The sequence below is a fragment of the Typopeltis vanoorti genome, chromosome 4, assembly GCF_054136105.1.
Source record: "Typopeltis vanoorti isolate ZY-2024b chromosome 4, IOZ_Tvanoo_1.0, whole genome shotgun sequence".
Lineage (NCBI taxonomy): Eukaryota > Metazoa > Arthropoda > Arachnida > Uropygi > Thelyphonidae > Typopeltis > Typopeltis vanoorti.
Genome location: NC_143552.1, coordinates 100,328,144 through 100,344,768, shown reverse-complemented (window position 1 = coordinate 100,344,768; position 16,625 = coordinate 100,328,144). Strand labels below are relative to the sequence as shown.

The following is a 16,625-nucleotide window of genomic DNA, read 5'->3' as shown; positions in this document are numbered from 1 at the left end:
TACAGGCTCTACTGAATCTGACTTTCTCAATTATGCAGTTAGCCATTATCTTTTATACCTCCATATTATGTGTATTCTGGTATGTGGGTGATATTCAGCATTTTAGAATATCACCTACTCTAGAGTTTCTACATTTCATATGTATGATACTTTTCTAACAAACATTAAAACGTATTCATGATTACATTCATCTTACATATTTTCTGCAACTTTATAGTTTTTCAGGGTAATTACTACAGATATCTTCAGTTATGTCACCTTTGTGATTTTTGTGGTATTCTAATTTTGAGCTTTATTCAACAGCCTTCAAAACATCCCCCCCCCCCATCATCATGATATATTTAACTTCATCCCACAACTTTCATTTATCTTTATACATAACCAAGTTTGCTAATTTTTTTCCCAATTCTCTCAAGGACATGAGTTGACTTACTTGGCAGGTGTTTTAAATACAGTTATCTTTTTCCAGGGATTATATTAAAACAAACTTCTTGGTTCCACCATTGAAGTTGTATTTTTTTTTTAATGCAAATTCCATCTTTGTCGAATGTTACTGGATTTTTTTCTACTGGAAACATGGAAAGATGCAATGGAAAACATGACTGGAAATAAAATAAGAACAAGATTCAAATATTAAATTGCTTTTTAGGGTATTTTAGCTTGTGATTCCATCAAGAATCACAAGCATCATGGGACTCCTGTAAAATTTGATTTAGTGCATTGGTTGTTTTTATTTTCATTGTAAAATGTCATTAAAACCAAATGTTTAACTTAGGACTATTCAACACAACTCTACTATTGAAAATGGGTTGTCTCTCCCTAAACTGGACCATAACAATATCTATGACAAAGAGTTAAAAGACTATTGAAGATGTAATCAAAACATTTGTAACTGCATGAGAAATTAATGGAAGTTGTCCAGCATAATGAAGAAGTGGGAGAAAAGTAGCAAACTTTTTGTTAAAAGAATGCTTTTCTGTATATTACACCGTGTGAGTGAGAAAATTATTTATTCTTCTCTTTGATGAGCATGTTAAAGAATTATCCTTCCCCTTAATCTATCTTGAAAACTCTCACAAAGTTAAAGATAGTTTATGTGTTATAACCATACGATAGCAACAAGAGTGCCATTGAAAAAAATCAGAGAGTGACTCCGCAGCATTTATTTTATATGGCTATGAAAAATCATGCATATTAATGACTAAGTTTTCAATTAATCAACCAGATTAATAATGAAATAATGCATGAAAAAGTTACGTCAAGGCAAATTTATAAATGATTCCACTGAAAGGACTTTAGCACATTTAAGGACCATACTGAATTCAATCAATTATTGGCTGGAAAGGGAGTGGATATTTTTGCTTCCCCAGTTGATTCATCAATGGGAAAGCCAATATTATTTCTAAATCTAAGTGTTGACGAAACTGTTTGGCCAATTTACTCTGGTTATTTTATTGTCCATGATAAAATACACTGGATGGATTTGATTATCAAAATATAAGGACGAACAGATAAAGGCAAATGGGATATTTGTCTTTATCATATTAATGAAAGAACTTTGTTAAATATGTTAAAAAATAAATAAATTGATTCAAATATTTGTATATTTTTTTTCCATTCTGTATTACATGGACTTTAAGATATGGATAGTTTCTAATTCATTAATTAAATTTAGGGGATATTAGATCCCACATTGTTTTAAAACCGAATAAGAAACTCAAAGATTGGAATCAGAGAGTTTCATGCCGAATATAGTATAAAAAACTATAAAAGTATCGGCGGATACTAGCGTGAGCTAAATGCAAGTAGTCCTAGAACGTAGTACAAACACGGGCAACTCGTTGCAAAGGAGGGGAAAGTTCTGATCGCTATTCTTGGTATTTTCCATAATGTAAAAACACATTTCCTAGAAAATGTATGCTGTTATTACATTATGGTAGGGAGGTCACTACCATATTCGGCATGAAACTCTGATTCCAATCTTTGAGTTTCTTATTCGGTTTTAAAACAATGTGGAATCTAATATCCCCTAAATTTAATTAATGTTTATATCGCCGAAATGAAGCCTGTTGGCTCTTTATATTTAAGTAACTTAATGGGCGCACCTTTTTGGACAACTCGTATAGCAAAGTATATAAGTTCTTTTCGCTATACCCTTTGGTATTAATTTGGTCTAGCTACTCACTGATGAAGCCTCAAAAAAGGCTGAAACCAGTCTGGGTAGTGACCTCCCTACCATAATGTAATAACAGCATACATTTCCTAGGAAATGTGTTTTTACATTATGGAAAATACCAAGAATAGCGATCAGAACTTGCCCACCTTTGCAACGAGTTGCCCGTGTTTATACTACGTTCTAGGCCTACTTGCGTTTAGCTCACGCTAGTATCCGCCGATACTTTTATAGTTTTTTATACTATATTCGGCATGAAACTCTCTGATTGCAATCTTTGAGTTTCTTATTCGGTTTTAAAACAATGTGGGATCCAATATCCCCTAAATTTAATTAATGTTTATATCGCCAAAATGAAGCCTGTTGGCTCTTTATATTTAAGTTTCTAATTCATTTTTTCTATCATTGCAGATAACTTCACTGACTGCCAGTGTTCTTTAGATTTTTGCCACTGATGTTCATACCTGAAAGCTGATTCATGATTTTTAAAGACACAGAAAATAATTAGAAAAAATTTTCACATATGATGAATAAGAGTGCAACTTACCTAACAAGTATTTGGAACCCATGTTATACAGTTTTTTTAGCTGATAATATAGGTATAGTACTGCCATACATCTTGCGGTTGTAACAAGCACAATATCCATGCTTTTATTTTCCTAAGTGTAAATGAACAGTTTTAACGTAATAATTCTCCAAACTTCTTAAGTATAATTTAGCACATTCATATCTTAAATTCTTAAGTGTGTTAAAATTCAACAAGAACATTTTTTTGATTAAGAAAATTTGACCTTAAATTAATAAAGCAAGGTAGTTTTTATAACATTACTGTGGATAGGTACATTAAATAGATATATTAAGTATATTAAAAATATAAAAAGTGCCTTAGACGATAGAAATATAAGATCTGATAATGTTGGAGTCTTGACAAGTAACAGACTGATTTGGAGGAAAACTGTAGATAGGAAGTTAGTAATGATATAATTTTTTCATGTAGTACTATCATATCCTGTACACCCCTTGTGGGTACATGGCAAGAATTTAATGATGATGAGGTATATTAACTATCCTAACAAAAGTACTGCCATACAAAATAAAGCACGGAAATTCTCCCAATACAGCTTTGATAAGAAAGTTGTCTTAGGGGAATAATATTAACCTATTATATCTTAAATCCTATTCTCAGACTTAATATTTATGTTACTGTGGATTACAAAATTTGAAATAAAGTGGATAAAGTTGACATTTACATTTAACTGCAGAGCACAGGTTATGGAATACTAATGGTGAAGGCTTGTTTTATAGAATAAGTGAAAAAAAAAAAAAAAAAAAAATATATATATAGCAAGTCTGACTGAATGGATAGAGTACATTTGCTGCTTGCATTTCAACAGGGTTTGTTAAGCACAGAATTCCAATCAGCATGATTGAGTGATCCTTCTCTTCACTCAATATTGCATACCACAGGTTAGAATTTTTACAAGTTTCAGAGATATCTTTCCAAATGTGTAAGTAGCATTTAAAAGCTAAATACATTTGTGGAAGGCAAACAACTGTTCTGGTGAAAAAGTTCCAGTGAGAATAAACATGAGTCAGATGAAAGAAAGATGCAACTTTGCATGGGGCTTTATAATAAAAGCATCTACCCAATGTAGATATGAATAAGAAAACAAGACTACTGCAGAACATTAACTCTCATGATGAAACTGACATGCTGATTAATAATCATACTGGTATCTTCAGAAAGGAGATAATGTAGCTCTATAATAAATGAAATGATTACTTTCTATATTTTACCAAAATCCAACAGACACCTTTACACTTAAGTATACACAAGATTCTTGGGACAGATTTATTAATAAAATAGAAGATATACATGAAAGACAAGACAGCCTACAAAATTAATATTTTGCATTCAAGTATTACAATGAATATTTATATCACAATGAAGAAAGACATAGCACAAATCAATATAATACAAGAGAAAAAACAATGGATAGAACATTGTAAGAATTTATGGTATGACCCAAATTTATTAACAGAAAATAAAGAAATTGGTACCGATATAGAATCAATTATATTGGAAGAACTAAATGAAGCAATGAAGGTATCAAAAAGAAAAAAAAAAAATTTCATGGATTTCATGGCATAAACACAGAACTTTGGTGGTGGAGAATATTTACATCCAAGTTTCTTAAAATTAATAACTGTTGGAAGAAATATGAGGTTCCATCAGACTGCTCAAATGATAAGGTTATATATCTATATTTAAAAAAGAAGATAGAGATGATTGTGGAAATACAGGTTACAAATTACAGCAAACAAATTTATTGAATTTCTGTAAACAAATTTACCGTTTACGGTAAATTTGTTTACAGAAATTCAATAAAATTCTGAATAACAGACTTAGACATTGAAAACACTCTCAGAAGAACAATATGGTTTCAGACATGAAAAATTATGCATAGATAATATTTATATTTTAAAACAAATTAATGAAAAAAATGCGAATTTAATTTAGAAACATACTTGGCCTTCATGTTATGAGAAAGTTTTTGATAAAATACACAGAGAAAAAATTTGGAGTGCAATGCAAAAATACAGATAATCCATTACATAGTTTATATAAAGATACAAAAATATAGTAAGGTAATAAATTAAGAAGAGATTGAAATTAATCAAGATGTTAGATGAAGTGGAACTGCAGATTCTTTATTAAGAGGTGTGATAGTTGAGAGTTTAACAAAATTGTACCAACCTGATGTGAACGTTAAGGATGTAAGCGGTCAATTAGAATGCAAAAGCAGCAGGTGAAAGAACTGATAGTAGTAGCAGGTACAAATGATTTGAAAGGAGACAAAATGGCTATGAGAGAGGATTTGAAAGAATTGCTTGAGGTAGCAAAAGAGAAGAGTGAGAGAGTTAGGATGGTGAGTCTGTTGCCACGGTATGATAGTGAAGAGTATAGGAGGGCCATAATTGCTAATGACTTTATGCGTGGATTATGCAGGATGAGTGGTGTGGAATTTGTGGAGTGAGTTTGATGGGCGAAAGGATTTATATAAGATGGATGGTTTACATTTGAATGGATTTGGTGTATGGAGACTTGAAAAAGTTTTGTTGAATGTAGTGGAAGTGGATGTGCAGAATCAGGGAAACTAGAGTTATTAGAGGGGGGGGAGGAGTAGATATGCAGACTTTAGGGAGACAGTTGAGTGTATGAATGTGTGTAATATGCCCCAGTGAGTACATAGGACAACAAATCAGAATGAGATAGTTAGTATAAGGCATCAAAATAGGGATGGGACAAATGGGCTTCTGCAATTCATGTATACTAATGCCAGAAGTATTAGGAACAAAAAGGAAGAATTTTTGGCCTTGGTTGGCACTTCCAGGCCACAGGTTATTGACATTAGTGAAACATGGCTGACAGAAGATGCTATAGCTAGTGGGATTGAATGTGAGAGGTATAGTGTGTTCAGGAGTGACAGGGAGAATAAAATGGGGAAAGGAGTGTTATTGATGATAGCTGATGAACTGCAGCCAAGGAGAATAGAAGTTGAACTGCAGGATAAAGAAAAGAGCACATTTGAGGCTATTTGGTGTGAGATTGAGGCTAGCAGAACAAAATATACAATTGGGTGCTGCTATAGACCAGGTGATGGAATAGATGGTGGAGATAGTATGCATAAGCAAATAGACAAAATGAGTGGAAGGAGGATAATTATTATGGGGGATTTCAACTATGGTAACATTGATTGGAAGGAGGATTAGTGGTTCATTGTAGATTGTGGGTGGTGGAGAAAGAGAGTTATAGAGTAGATGCCCTCCCTCAATGAGTCTTTGGCCTCCCTGGAGGTGTCAAGTAATAATAATAATAATAATGCAGAAATAAGTCCGAGGAAAGATAGTGAGCGTGTTGCCCTGGTATGATAATGCAAAGTGGAGGAGAAGAGCAGTGATGACGCATCAGATTATACCAAGAATGTGAAGAAAAAGAGGCCTGGAGTATTAGGAATAAAGAGAATGAGTTTGTGGCATAGACTGACTCAGTCTCTTCCAAGGTTAATGGTATCAGTGAAACTTGGCTAATTGATGTTCTAACAGGGATAAAAATCAAAGGGTATAGCATATTTTGGCAGGAGAAGGAAAGTAAACATGGTGGTGGAATGTTACTCATAAGAGATGAATTATGCACTCTCAGTGTGGAAAATCTCAGTGGAAATAATGCCAATGGGAGTATATGGTGTGAGATAGATGTTTATAAGACAAGATATTTAGTGGGATGTTGCTACAGATCAGGGAATATGGATGGTGATGAGCAGAAAATGTTTAGACAAATTAGTTTGGCAAGTGAAAAGCAAGCAATCATTATGGGGGACTTCAACTATAGCAATAAAAACTGGGTGGAGGAGACAGCATGCAGTAATAAGAGAACTGAATTTTTGGATTTCCTGAGGAACAACAGTCTTAGGCAAGATGTGGTGGAGGGAACACGAGGATGAGGAGTTTTGGATTTGATCACAGCATCAGAAGATCTAATTGTGACTGACATGAGAAACCAATTGGTGAGAGTGACCATGTAGTCCAGACTTGGAGAATGAATAGGCACATGGAGGTATCAAAACAAAGAATTTATGTGGGATTATAAGGAAGGTGACTATCAGAGACTTAGAAACCAGTTTGCAGCAGTACAATGGATGAAAGAATTTAAAGGAAGAGGAGTCATCAGTGCATAGGATATACTTAAGAAAAAATTGTTGAGAACAATGACAGATTGTATACCTTGAGTGAAGATAAAGCAATTTGGAGTCAAATGGATGACAAAAGGAATAAAAGGGGAATTGCAGAAGAAAAAGATTATGGAAAGCATATAAAGAAAGAGGTGGAAAACAGTTGCATGAGAAATATAATGCTCAGGCTAGGAAAGTGACTAGTACTGTAAGGAGAGAAAAATTAGAATATGAGAGGAGACTGGACTGCAATTCAAGAAGAATCCTAGGGAGCTTTTTTTCGCTATGTGGCAAGTAGATGGAAAAATGATAATGGATGGATTACCTTCCTGGGTGGAAATGGGAATCGGGTGATCAAAGCAGTTGACATAGCTGAGCTATTTAATGATCATTTTATTAGAAAGTTCCATCCTGTTACTACATGTTTTATTCCTAGAAGGATAATGACTGCTAAAGAGTTAGAAGTGAATGAAGAGGATGTATCCGAACACTTAGTACTAAATGTCTATAAGGCATAGGGGGAGGAATAGGTGGAATTTCATCACATGTTTTAAGAGAATGTGCTGTGGAACTGATTGTGCCACTAACGTGGCTGTTTAATTAAAGTCTTGCAATGGGGCAGGTTCCTGGAGAGTGGAAAAAGTGTAAGACAGTACCATTGCATAATCTGATCCTAAGCAGATGTAATTTTTTCAAAAAAAAAAAAAAAGTAATTCAAGATACATTTAATACTAGTTTTCACATTATTCTTCATTTGGTTTGGTTTACAACTGAACAGAGTCCATTCTTTTAGGCTTAAACGGTGATCAGAATACATTTTGGGAAAATTATGGAGACAACTACCGTGTTTGAGTAAAACTTTAGTTTAATATAAACCAAAATCAACACTCGACATTTCGACCTTCATATCAAGGTCATCTTTTGGATGACCAGAAGATGACTTTGGTTTATAATAAACTATAATTTTGGTTTATATTAAACTAAATTTTACTCAAACATGGTAGTTGTCTCCATATAATAAAATTAGTTTAATCCTTTATCCAAGTGTGAGCAAACAAAGTTTGCACCTGAAAGTATCTTCAGGACTGGGGTAAGGTGGTACAACACCAGAGCAACTCGTTGCAAAGGTGGAGCAAGCTACCAACACTCCTATCTCAGTATCTCCTATAATGCAAAACACATCTCCTTGCGGATATGTCTAATGTTATGCATTAAGGGAAGGGCCACTACCCAGACTAGTTTCGACCTTTATTGAGGTCTCTTCAGTGGGAGCCAGGCCCCAAGTGGAGATACCAGGCAGAAGCATTAGCAGATCATCTCTACCTATAGGAGTTGCCAAATGGTGTGCCACCCTTTTTTTAATAAATTACTCTGGATTTAGAGAAAGATGTTGAAAGTTTATTTATTTTTATTATTTTTTTTTTTCACTTGGTTAGAGTATAATAAAATTAGTTTAATCCTTTATCCAAGTGTGAGCAAACAAAGTTTGCACCTGAAAGTATCTTCAGGACTGGGGTAAGGTGGTACAACACCATTTGGCAACTCCTATAAGTAGAGATGATCTGCTAATGCTTCTGCCTGGTATCTCCACTTGGGGCCTGGCTCCCACTGAAGAGACCTCAATAAAGGTCGAAACTAGTCTGGGTAGTGGCCCTTCCCTTAATGCATAACATTAGACATATCCGCAAGGAGATGTGTTTTGCATTATAGGAGATACTGAGATAGGAGTGTTGGTAGCTTGCTCCACCTTTGCAACGAGTTGCTCTGGTGTTGTACCACCTTACCCCAGTCCTGAAGATACTTTCAGGTGCAAACTTTGTTTGCTCACACTTGGATAAAGGATTAAACTAATTTTATTATACTCTAACCAAGTGAAAAAAAAAAAAAAAAAATAAATAAAAAATAAACTTTCAAGAGTTGTCTCCATAATTTTCCCAAAATGTGAACAGAGTTGAGTTACGTAAGTCATCAATGCATGTGATGTCTAGCTATGAAATTAGTTAAAAATTCTCATTTTATTTAAACTAGCTCATATTCCCTGTTTCATTGAAAATGGAATGAGTTTTTCTTTACAAAATAGCTTAAGTGATTAACCGAATAAATTACTGTGCATCCATGTTTCTCTATGATTTCATTTTTTGAAATTATGGATTCTACAATCATGTTAAAATAACTCTTTTTATTATCCCGACGTTTCGATCTTCATATCAAGATCATCATCTGAAGCATACATAAATATACAAGACAAGCTGCGTTACATTTCAAACTGAAAGCTAGAGAAACAATGATTTGATCACATGCTACTCACTCGCATAACCTCTAGTGAAAAAAAAAAAATTTAAATAAAATAAAATAAATAAATAAATTACATCAAGCTAGATTTAATTTATGATTACATGAATAAACATTCTTACAAATAGTTTTCCTTCCAGTAACAGTGATGTCCTATTTCTATTATTACAATTGTTATTTTTAATTTAAAAAAATTATTTATAAATTATAACATGAATAAACATTCTTTCTTACAGATTTTTTCTTTAACAGTGATGTCCTATTTATAGTTATTCTTAGAGAGGAAGGATTCGTGGGATGAATATATTATTATTTGACACCTCCAGGGAGTCCAAAGACTCATTGAGGGAGAGTATGCCGACAGCATCGAACAATTGGTCCCCTTCAAACTACTAACCGCGCTCAAACTTACTTAACTGAGCCATTAGTAGCAGAGGCTCTACCAATCGACCAACCTTTGCCGGCAATATGCCTTCCATATGTATGGGATTTTTAGACCATCATCATTGTTTAGATTGGGGTGGTTGATAATGATCTCACAGGCTTCTTTAAATTTGTGTTCATACCATGTTTTGGTGTGATGTAGACAACTTGTGCTTTTCCAGTCAATTCTATGTAAGGTGTTCAAGGACATGATCAGAAAGGCCAGCTTCACCATAATTATTATTATATTTGATGTGTCGAAAAGACATAATGTGTGAAAAACAGCCCTTCAGAACACAGCAATTTACAGACAAAGAATACAGTTGTGGTGGTGGTGGTGGACGGTAGATGGCATTGATTCGTAGTAGAGGTTCAGTGTAGCGGTTGAAACAGTTGTAGGTGTCCTCCCGCGATGAGTCTTCGGACTCCTTGGAGGTGTCAGGAATAATAATAATAATAAACAAAGATGTAAACCTGCACCAGACAGTAACTTTGGGCAAATGCAAAGGTAATTTGTTGAATTGCATGTAGGGGGTTTGAGTGGTCCATACTTGGCAGTTGTGGATATGCACAGCTCCATTCAGGTGAAAGTGAGCCTCATTTCCCCACAAAATCATTCCCAGACATGCAGCGTCTAATTCTACTCAAGCAAGGAATGTTAAAGCAAATGTCAGTCAAATTTCAAAGTCCTGCAGGTGCAACTTCTGTGTCAGTATTATCTTGAATGTGTAGAAATGCAGAATCTTCTTAGAATTTTCCAGACAATTGTGTAAGCCACATCCATGTGCCTTGATACAGCACATATACTGCAGGAACCAGTGTCGTTATTCATGGTCTGCTCCACAATGGCAGTAGCAACTTTATTCACATGTTGTGAACGATTGGTTTGTGACCTCTGCCAGGTTTAACTCCCAATTCAAAACAACTAATCATTTGTCGCAGAGCACATGGAGATAGTGGACCTCATCAACATTTGTTCAGGCAACAAAATTTGCAGAGTGCAGCAACAGCATTGCAATTGTTTAGGTAGTACAACTTCACGAAATAAGCAAATTGGGACAAGGTTAGTACCATCAGTGTGGATGGTATTAACAACTAGAATGAAATTTAAAATCCCATGTTCATCATTTTAAACCCTCCTGCCAAGTGGCATGATATGCAAATTCCATGTATTTGGATTTTACGTTCCTGGTGGTGAATTCTGGAACTACTTCCCCTTCCTCAGATATTGTTTCCATATGATGCACAATGTATTCCTACAAAGTTTCATGGCATTTAGATCACTGAATGGAGTCTCCACAAGGCCTTAAACAGGGATACTTTAATTTTGATCGCCCTGTACTTCTGCCCTTAAAATACATTTGATAGAATATGTTTATTCGGAAGATATTCTTAAGTTCAATAATTCTCACCAATTTATGTGATAGTGTTTTAACTGTTCACTACTTCAATTTTGTATTATTCAAAATTAATGGACTATTTTTTAGTTGATACATCTCAAATTTATTGGCACAGAAAAAGAAACAATCCTAACCTAAGATTTCCTTTCTATCCCAAAATCTCTGACAAATTTAGATAATGATTATGACCGGAAATTATTCTTCTGAATATTCTTGATAGGATGTTTTTATCTCAATTCCACCCATGAAAGGTTTCAAGGCATGATAATATCATGGGTGGACAAAGGATTGCATAACCCAAAAACCTTGCTCCAGAGAACAACATGAAAGTTGGTCTCTAGAGCAAGGTTAGGTTAGAGGTCTAACCTAACCTAAGCATTTCAGACCTGTTGGTGGTCTTCAGTAGCTAACTAACCTGTCTACCACCAGAAATTATCAATCACTTAAAACAGGTGATTACCTAATCTCATACTTGAAAATATTATGTATTTCTATTTGCAAAAATTATATCTGAATACTGTTTGCCATCAACTTATGTTCTAATGTTTATTCCTCTCATCTGACTCCTCAAAGATTTTTTTTTCCTTTTGTCCTGTATTTTCTGTCCTATGTTTTCAATATTTTGGACATAAGCTGCTCCCATAGACAGCTATCATGTGTACATCAGAAAGGTATAAAAATTTAAAGCAGTTTACAATTTCACTTTTATAGTAAATGAAAATCTGAAGGTCACACGATACAACAAGCATTTGGGGAAAATTCAGAAAAAAAATTCAGCACAGCAAGTAATAATAATAATTATAGCATACTCTAAAATAGATATGCAAATTTAACATGGAAAGAGCACAAATGTCTCACTATGAGAATTGTCTGCAAAGATATAAAAATCAATTTCACAAAGTTAAGGAAGAAATCATCATCATCATCATTATCATCATCAAATTCCTGCCATGTACCCTCAAGGGGTGTACAGGATATGACAGTACTACATGAAAAAACTACATCATTACTAACTTCCTATCTATAATTTTCCTCCAAATCAGTCTGTTACTTGTCAAGACTCCAACATTATCAGATCTTATATTTCTATCGTCTAAGGCACTTTGTACCGTATCAATCCACCTATATCTTGGTCTTCCTCTGGGTCGTTTTCCTGCCAACCTGGCAGAGAACACTTGTTTTGCTAATCTTTCCTCTCCCATTCTATTTAAGTGACCATACCATCTGAGATTAGCTCTGCTAACGCATTCCTGGATGCTGACAATGTCAAGTTCTTTCCTAATATCCTCATTTTTAATATGATATTGCCATTGATGCCATCTGTTCACGCCTCTAATCTTTCTCAGGACTCTCATATCTGCAGTCTCTAGTCTTTGGTCAAGTGTTTTACTTCTGACCCAGCTCTCAGATCCATAAGTTAAAATTGGTTTGAACACAGTCTTGTATACAGCTAATTTAGTGTTCCAACTAATTTCTTTCTTATTCCATATGAATTTATTCAATTGACTTCCCACGATACCAGCTTTGCTGATTCTGTTGTCTATTTCTATATTTAGTTTACCATCTTCAGTAAAAATTGTGCCTAAGTAGCTGAAATGTTTTACTTGTTCCACAGGTTCTCCATTCACAACACAGTTGACATTTTCAACGATTCTGCCTATTTTCATTGTCTTTGTCTTTTGATTGCTGACCTTCATACCATATCTATTACAACAGCTATTCAATTTAGTCAGAGAATCTTGCAGACTTGTAGCGGATTTATTTAGAAGTATAAAGGAAGAAATCATGATGAAGTAATATTGAAATTTCCTACAAAGTTAAATTATGTGCTCAGAGAATATAGAGAAAAATACAAGAAAGTGAAGCAACATGCAAAAACGGCTAAACAAGGCATGAAAAGACTTATAAGACTACAGAAACAAACATTCAAGGAAGGTGGAAAATGTAATGGAAGCCATTCAAAAAAAGCTGTGAAATACAGGAAACAATAATGTAAAAGAAATCAGAGATGATAAAGGTGATATAGAAACTGAAGTTAAAGATAATCTACATGTCTAGAGCAATGGCCACAGACTCCTATCACCACCCAAAACTAATGAGGGATAATCAATACCCTCAAGGCAATTTAGTAATTTGCACTGGCAAGAATGATCTCAAATGAGATTTTATCAAATTAACCTTTTGGAAAAAATACCCAAAGTGTTAATGCCTTTAAATTCTAAAATCATGTTGCTCCTATATTTGAAATTATATGAAGAAAGCAAAAACTGTTCTTGGTAATAGATCAATCCCCCCCCCTTTTTTTTTAAAGAATTATCTTACTAGGTTACAGAGATGCTAAATAAAATGGGATTATTATTTGACATACCTATGTGCACTCTTGAAGGTAAGGATGATACAGTGCTTTGGAGCAGGACTTGATTAGATTGAGATATGTAACTTGGAGGCAAAGATGAAGAAATGATAGTCTGAGTGTAGATATACTTGAATCAGATCTCTCCCCCCCCTACACACACAGTCTGATAAAGTATATTTACTAACACTAATATTAGTGTTCATATTTGATGAGGGTTTAACTTTTCAAAATCTTTTGGTTAAGCCTTTGAAACCATCAGCAACTCTCTCAGTATTAAGCCACACACTTTGCAGTTCATATACTAGGAATCAGTCTTCTCTGCTAACTGGTCACTTTGCAGCTGACCAGCTTTATCAAGACAGCAGCTGACAGAAAATCTGAACTACAAACTAACTAGTTGAATATTGTAAAAGACTTTTTTGTGAATTAAGTTTGTCAAAAAAAAAAGTATAACATAGTAATTCTAAAACATACCTCTGTCAAAGCACAGTTGTGGTTCCACATACATAACGAACTGTTTCCAGTTAAAGATGTTCCCATAAACAACATACTAACTGACAAGGTTAAGAAGAAAGCAATCAGTTCCCAGGAATGAGAAGCGCAGAAATGCCCATATCTGTAGAACAAATTGGACACCTTGTCCAAGGGATGGGTAGACCTTGGGAAGGAAAAACAAGAGCTTTTGATATAAAATATTTAAAAAATAAATACAATAGGATAAATACTTAAATGGCATTTTGTAATGTTTTACTCTATTATTATGCACAGGGGCTCAATAAACACCCTTGTTCATGGTAAACAGATTGTGCCAGCTGTTGAGTAGCTGCAGACTGGGAAAAATAGAATACTTAAAAAAACAGGAGACTGTGCATAATAATAAAGGAAATTCTAATAACAAAAATTAATGCAAAAAACTATATTTATAAAAAATCAACACTGTTTTAATCATTCTTCCTATTATTCAGTGACTTCTCCTTATTGAAATGGTTCTCACACAAAGGAAATGGTATCTGATACAGTATCACTAATCTTTATGGAATTCCTATTGTGTTATGGGACATAATTTAAAAATGGGAGAGGGAATCTTGGGAGAGTATTTTTTTTTTTTTTTTTTTTTGTGGCAAGTAGGATTTTGCATAATTTGTCAAGTCCTGGAATTTATGTACATGACATAAATTGCAAAAAAAAAAAAAATTCTTACAGTATCACAAAAATAAAAAAATACAATATTGTGTCAAATACTACACAGAGAGAGATAGAGAGAGAGAGAGAGAGAATTTATCAAAAAGTTTAAAATACCAAACATGTATTCAACACCCAAATAAATTCATTAGCTTGTATATTAATAAAAATTTTGCAAATTAACTACTATCTACAAAATAATCAACACTAAGTGAATAATATGAACCCTATATTGTAATATTCCAAAAGTGGATTGAAAAAGTGCTGAATAATGTTACGGTCTTGAAAAGTGTGAAAACTATTTAATTTTCCTATAACATATATTATAAACATGGAAATTATAATGTAAATCACGGTTTTGACAAATAAGCTCTTAATAGAATACTGCTGGCTATTCTCAACCGATATAAAAATTCTCCTGATATTCGTATTTAAAAAATATTTCAATTCTCATTAATTGCAAAATTATGAATCAACTCCAGCCCGTTTCATTTTGGGTTTTAAATTTATGTATCAGTGGAATACGCATTAAAAGAACGTTTTACTCTCTCGGAATAAACTTATTTCAATTAGTTTAATAAGAGATTTTTTCTTTTTTAATATATTAAAGATTTCCAAAAGCTCTAAGAAAATAAGATACTTTGGTAGGTAATCAGCCAACTATTTACCCGTTCATTATCAAGTATCATTATAGTTATATTCCACTTTAAAACAATCTTTCTTCCTGTATCCTTGATTTTCCCATCCATTTAGATGGAAGATACATTAAAAACCGTAAGTTTTAACCGAATTTCTACATCTTGAGGAATAACATATATGTAGGTCAGAAAATATCTCTTCGGGCAGAAATCCTAATGTGAGCTACGGTAAAAAGTTGAAGGGTAATGCACTCAGATCGAGATTTGTGTATAACCTAACTTACAGTTATAACACTCAAATATGTAAAATAATATTACCTGCATAGTTCAGTGTTAAACACTGGAGGCGACACTTCGTCAATACTGAAACAGCCTGGCAAAATCATGATGAATATTTTGAAAATGAAGTACAAGAAACTATGTCAATAAACATAGGAAGCATTCCATAGCACATAGCACATCACTCGCGGCAATTTAGACTAGCGGATATTTTTCTGGGAGGCGGAACGATACTGCCACGTGGTACGACTACGAAACATATGTGTATATAATTTGATGGATTATTTTTCTGTTTGTCTAATTAATTTGACATACAGTATATATCATATATTGTTTCTGAATTAATATTAGGAACCATGTGATTATAAGGTTAAATCAACTATTACGTCAATGTTATTCCATACACCATGATACAAAAATCAAGAAATGTGAAAATATCCATTTAAAAATGTGTAGTAATATCTTGAAAAAATAAAATAAAATAAAATAAATAAAAATAAAACTACCTTCCACTGCAAGCTGTGTAATATCACAAATATAACAATTTTGGGAAGGGACAATCTACTTTAAATATTATTTCTTCTATTATTTCTGGCTCTGTTGTTTAATGATAAATGCAGAGCTTTAGAAGCACTACTCTGAATACGTTTGGAGTTTATGTTGTTCTCTGCCTTCTCCCCTTCTTGAAAATAGTAATTCAAAGGCGGATTCAGTTTAATGTTTCTGAGATAGGATCTTATATTGGTTGTAAAATTATTTTTTTTAAAGAACTTTGGGTGCTAGATAATCTTCCGTGGATTGAATATTTCATATTCCATACTGCATCTTTAATTATGTCTGTGACGCCATATATATATATATATATATATATATATATATATTTATTATTTTCTTTCTTTCCAATAATAACGCTAGTCCGTTACGATCAATGCAGGTTACGATGCAGCATTTTATGAGGTACATATTACTGTTGCAAACGTTTAGCATTGTATACCCACCAGCAGGTGGAATCCAGGAAATACAGGGAACGCCACTGTCACTTCAACTTGCATAGGAAGATGCGCCTTATGCTGAAGTAAAATATAATGAAATAGTGTGGTATACAAGGTCATGCAGAACTTATTCCCGTCTTCTACTATATAACATTGA

At 33.6% G+C, this 16,625-nt stretch overlaps 1 protein-coding gene across 2 annotated transcripts in view; it reads right to left on the bottom strand.

The window, feature by feature from the left end:
* Positions 1-15,665, bottom strand: part of Hmgcr (HMG coenzyme A reductase) — a 142,901-nt gene extending 127,236 nt beyond the window's left edge. The window contains exons 1-3 of one of the 2 annotated variants that reach the window (XM_090391377.1): positions 15,516-15,665; positions 13,852-14,035; positions 2,721-2,832 (exon numbers count right to left, since the gene is read on the bottom strand). In XM_090391377.1, the coding sequence (XP_090247503.1) occupies positions 2,721-2,832; positions 13,852-14,035; positions 15,516-15,583 (364 nt within the window). In that variant the 5' untranslated portion in view covers positions 15,584-15,665. Of the gene's footprint in view, positions 1-2,720; positions 2,833-13,851; positions 14,036-15,227; positions 15,292-15,515 lie in introns of those variants that run through there. The other variant, XM_090391378.1, reaches the window with a different exon arrangement.
* Between the last annotated feature and the right edge of the window lie 960 nt (positions 15,666-16,625).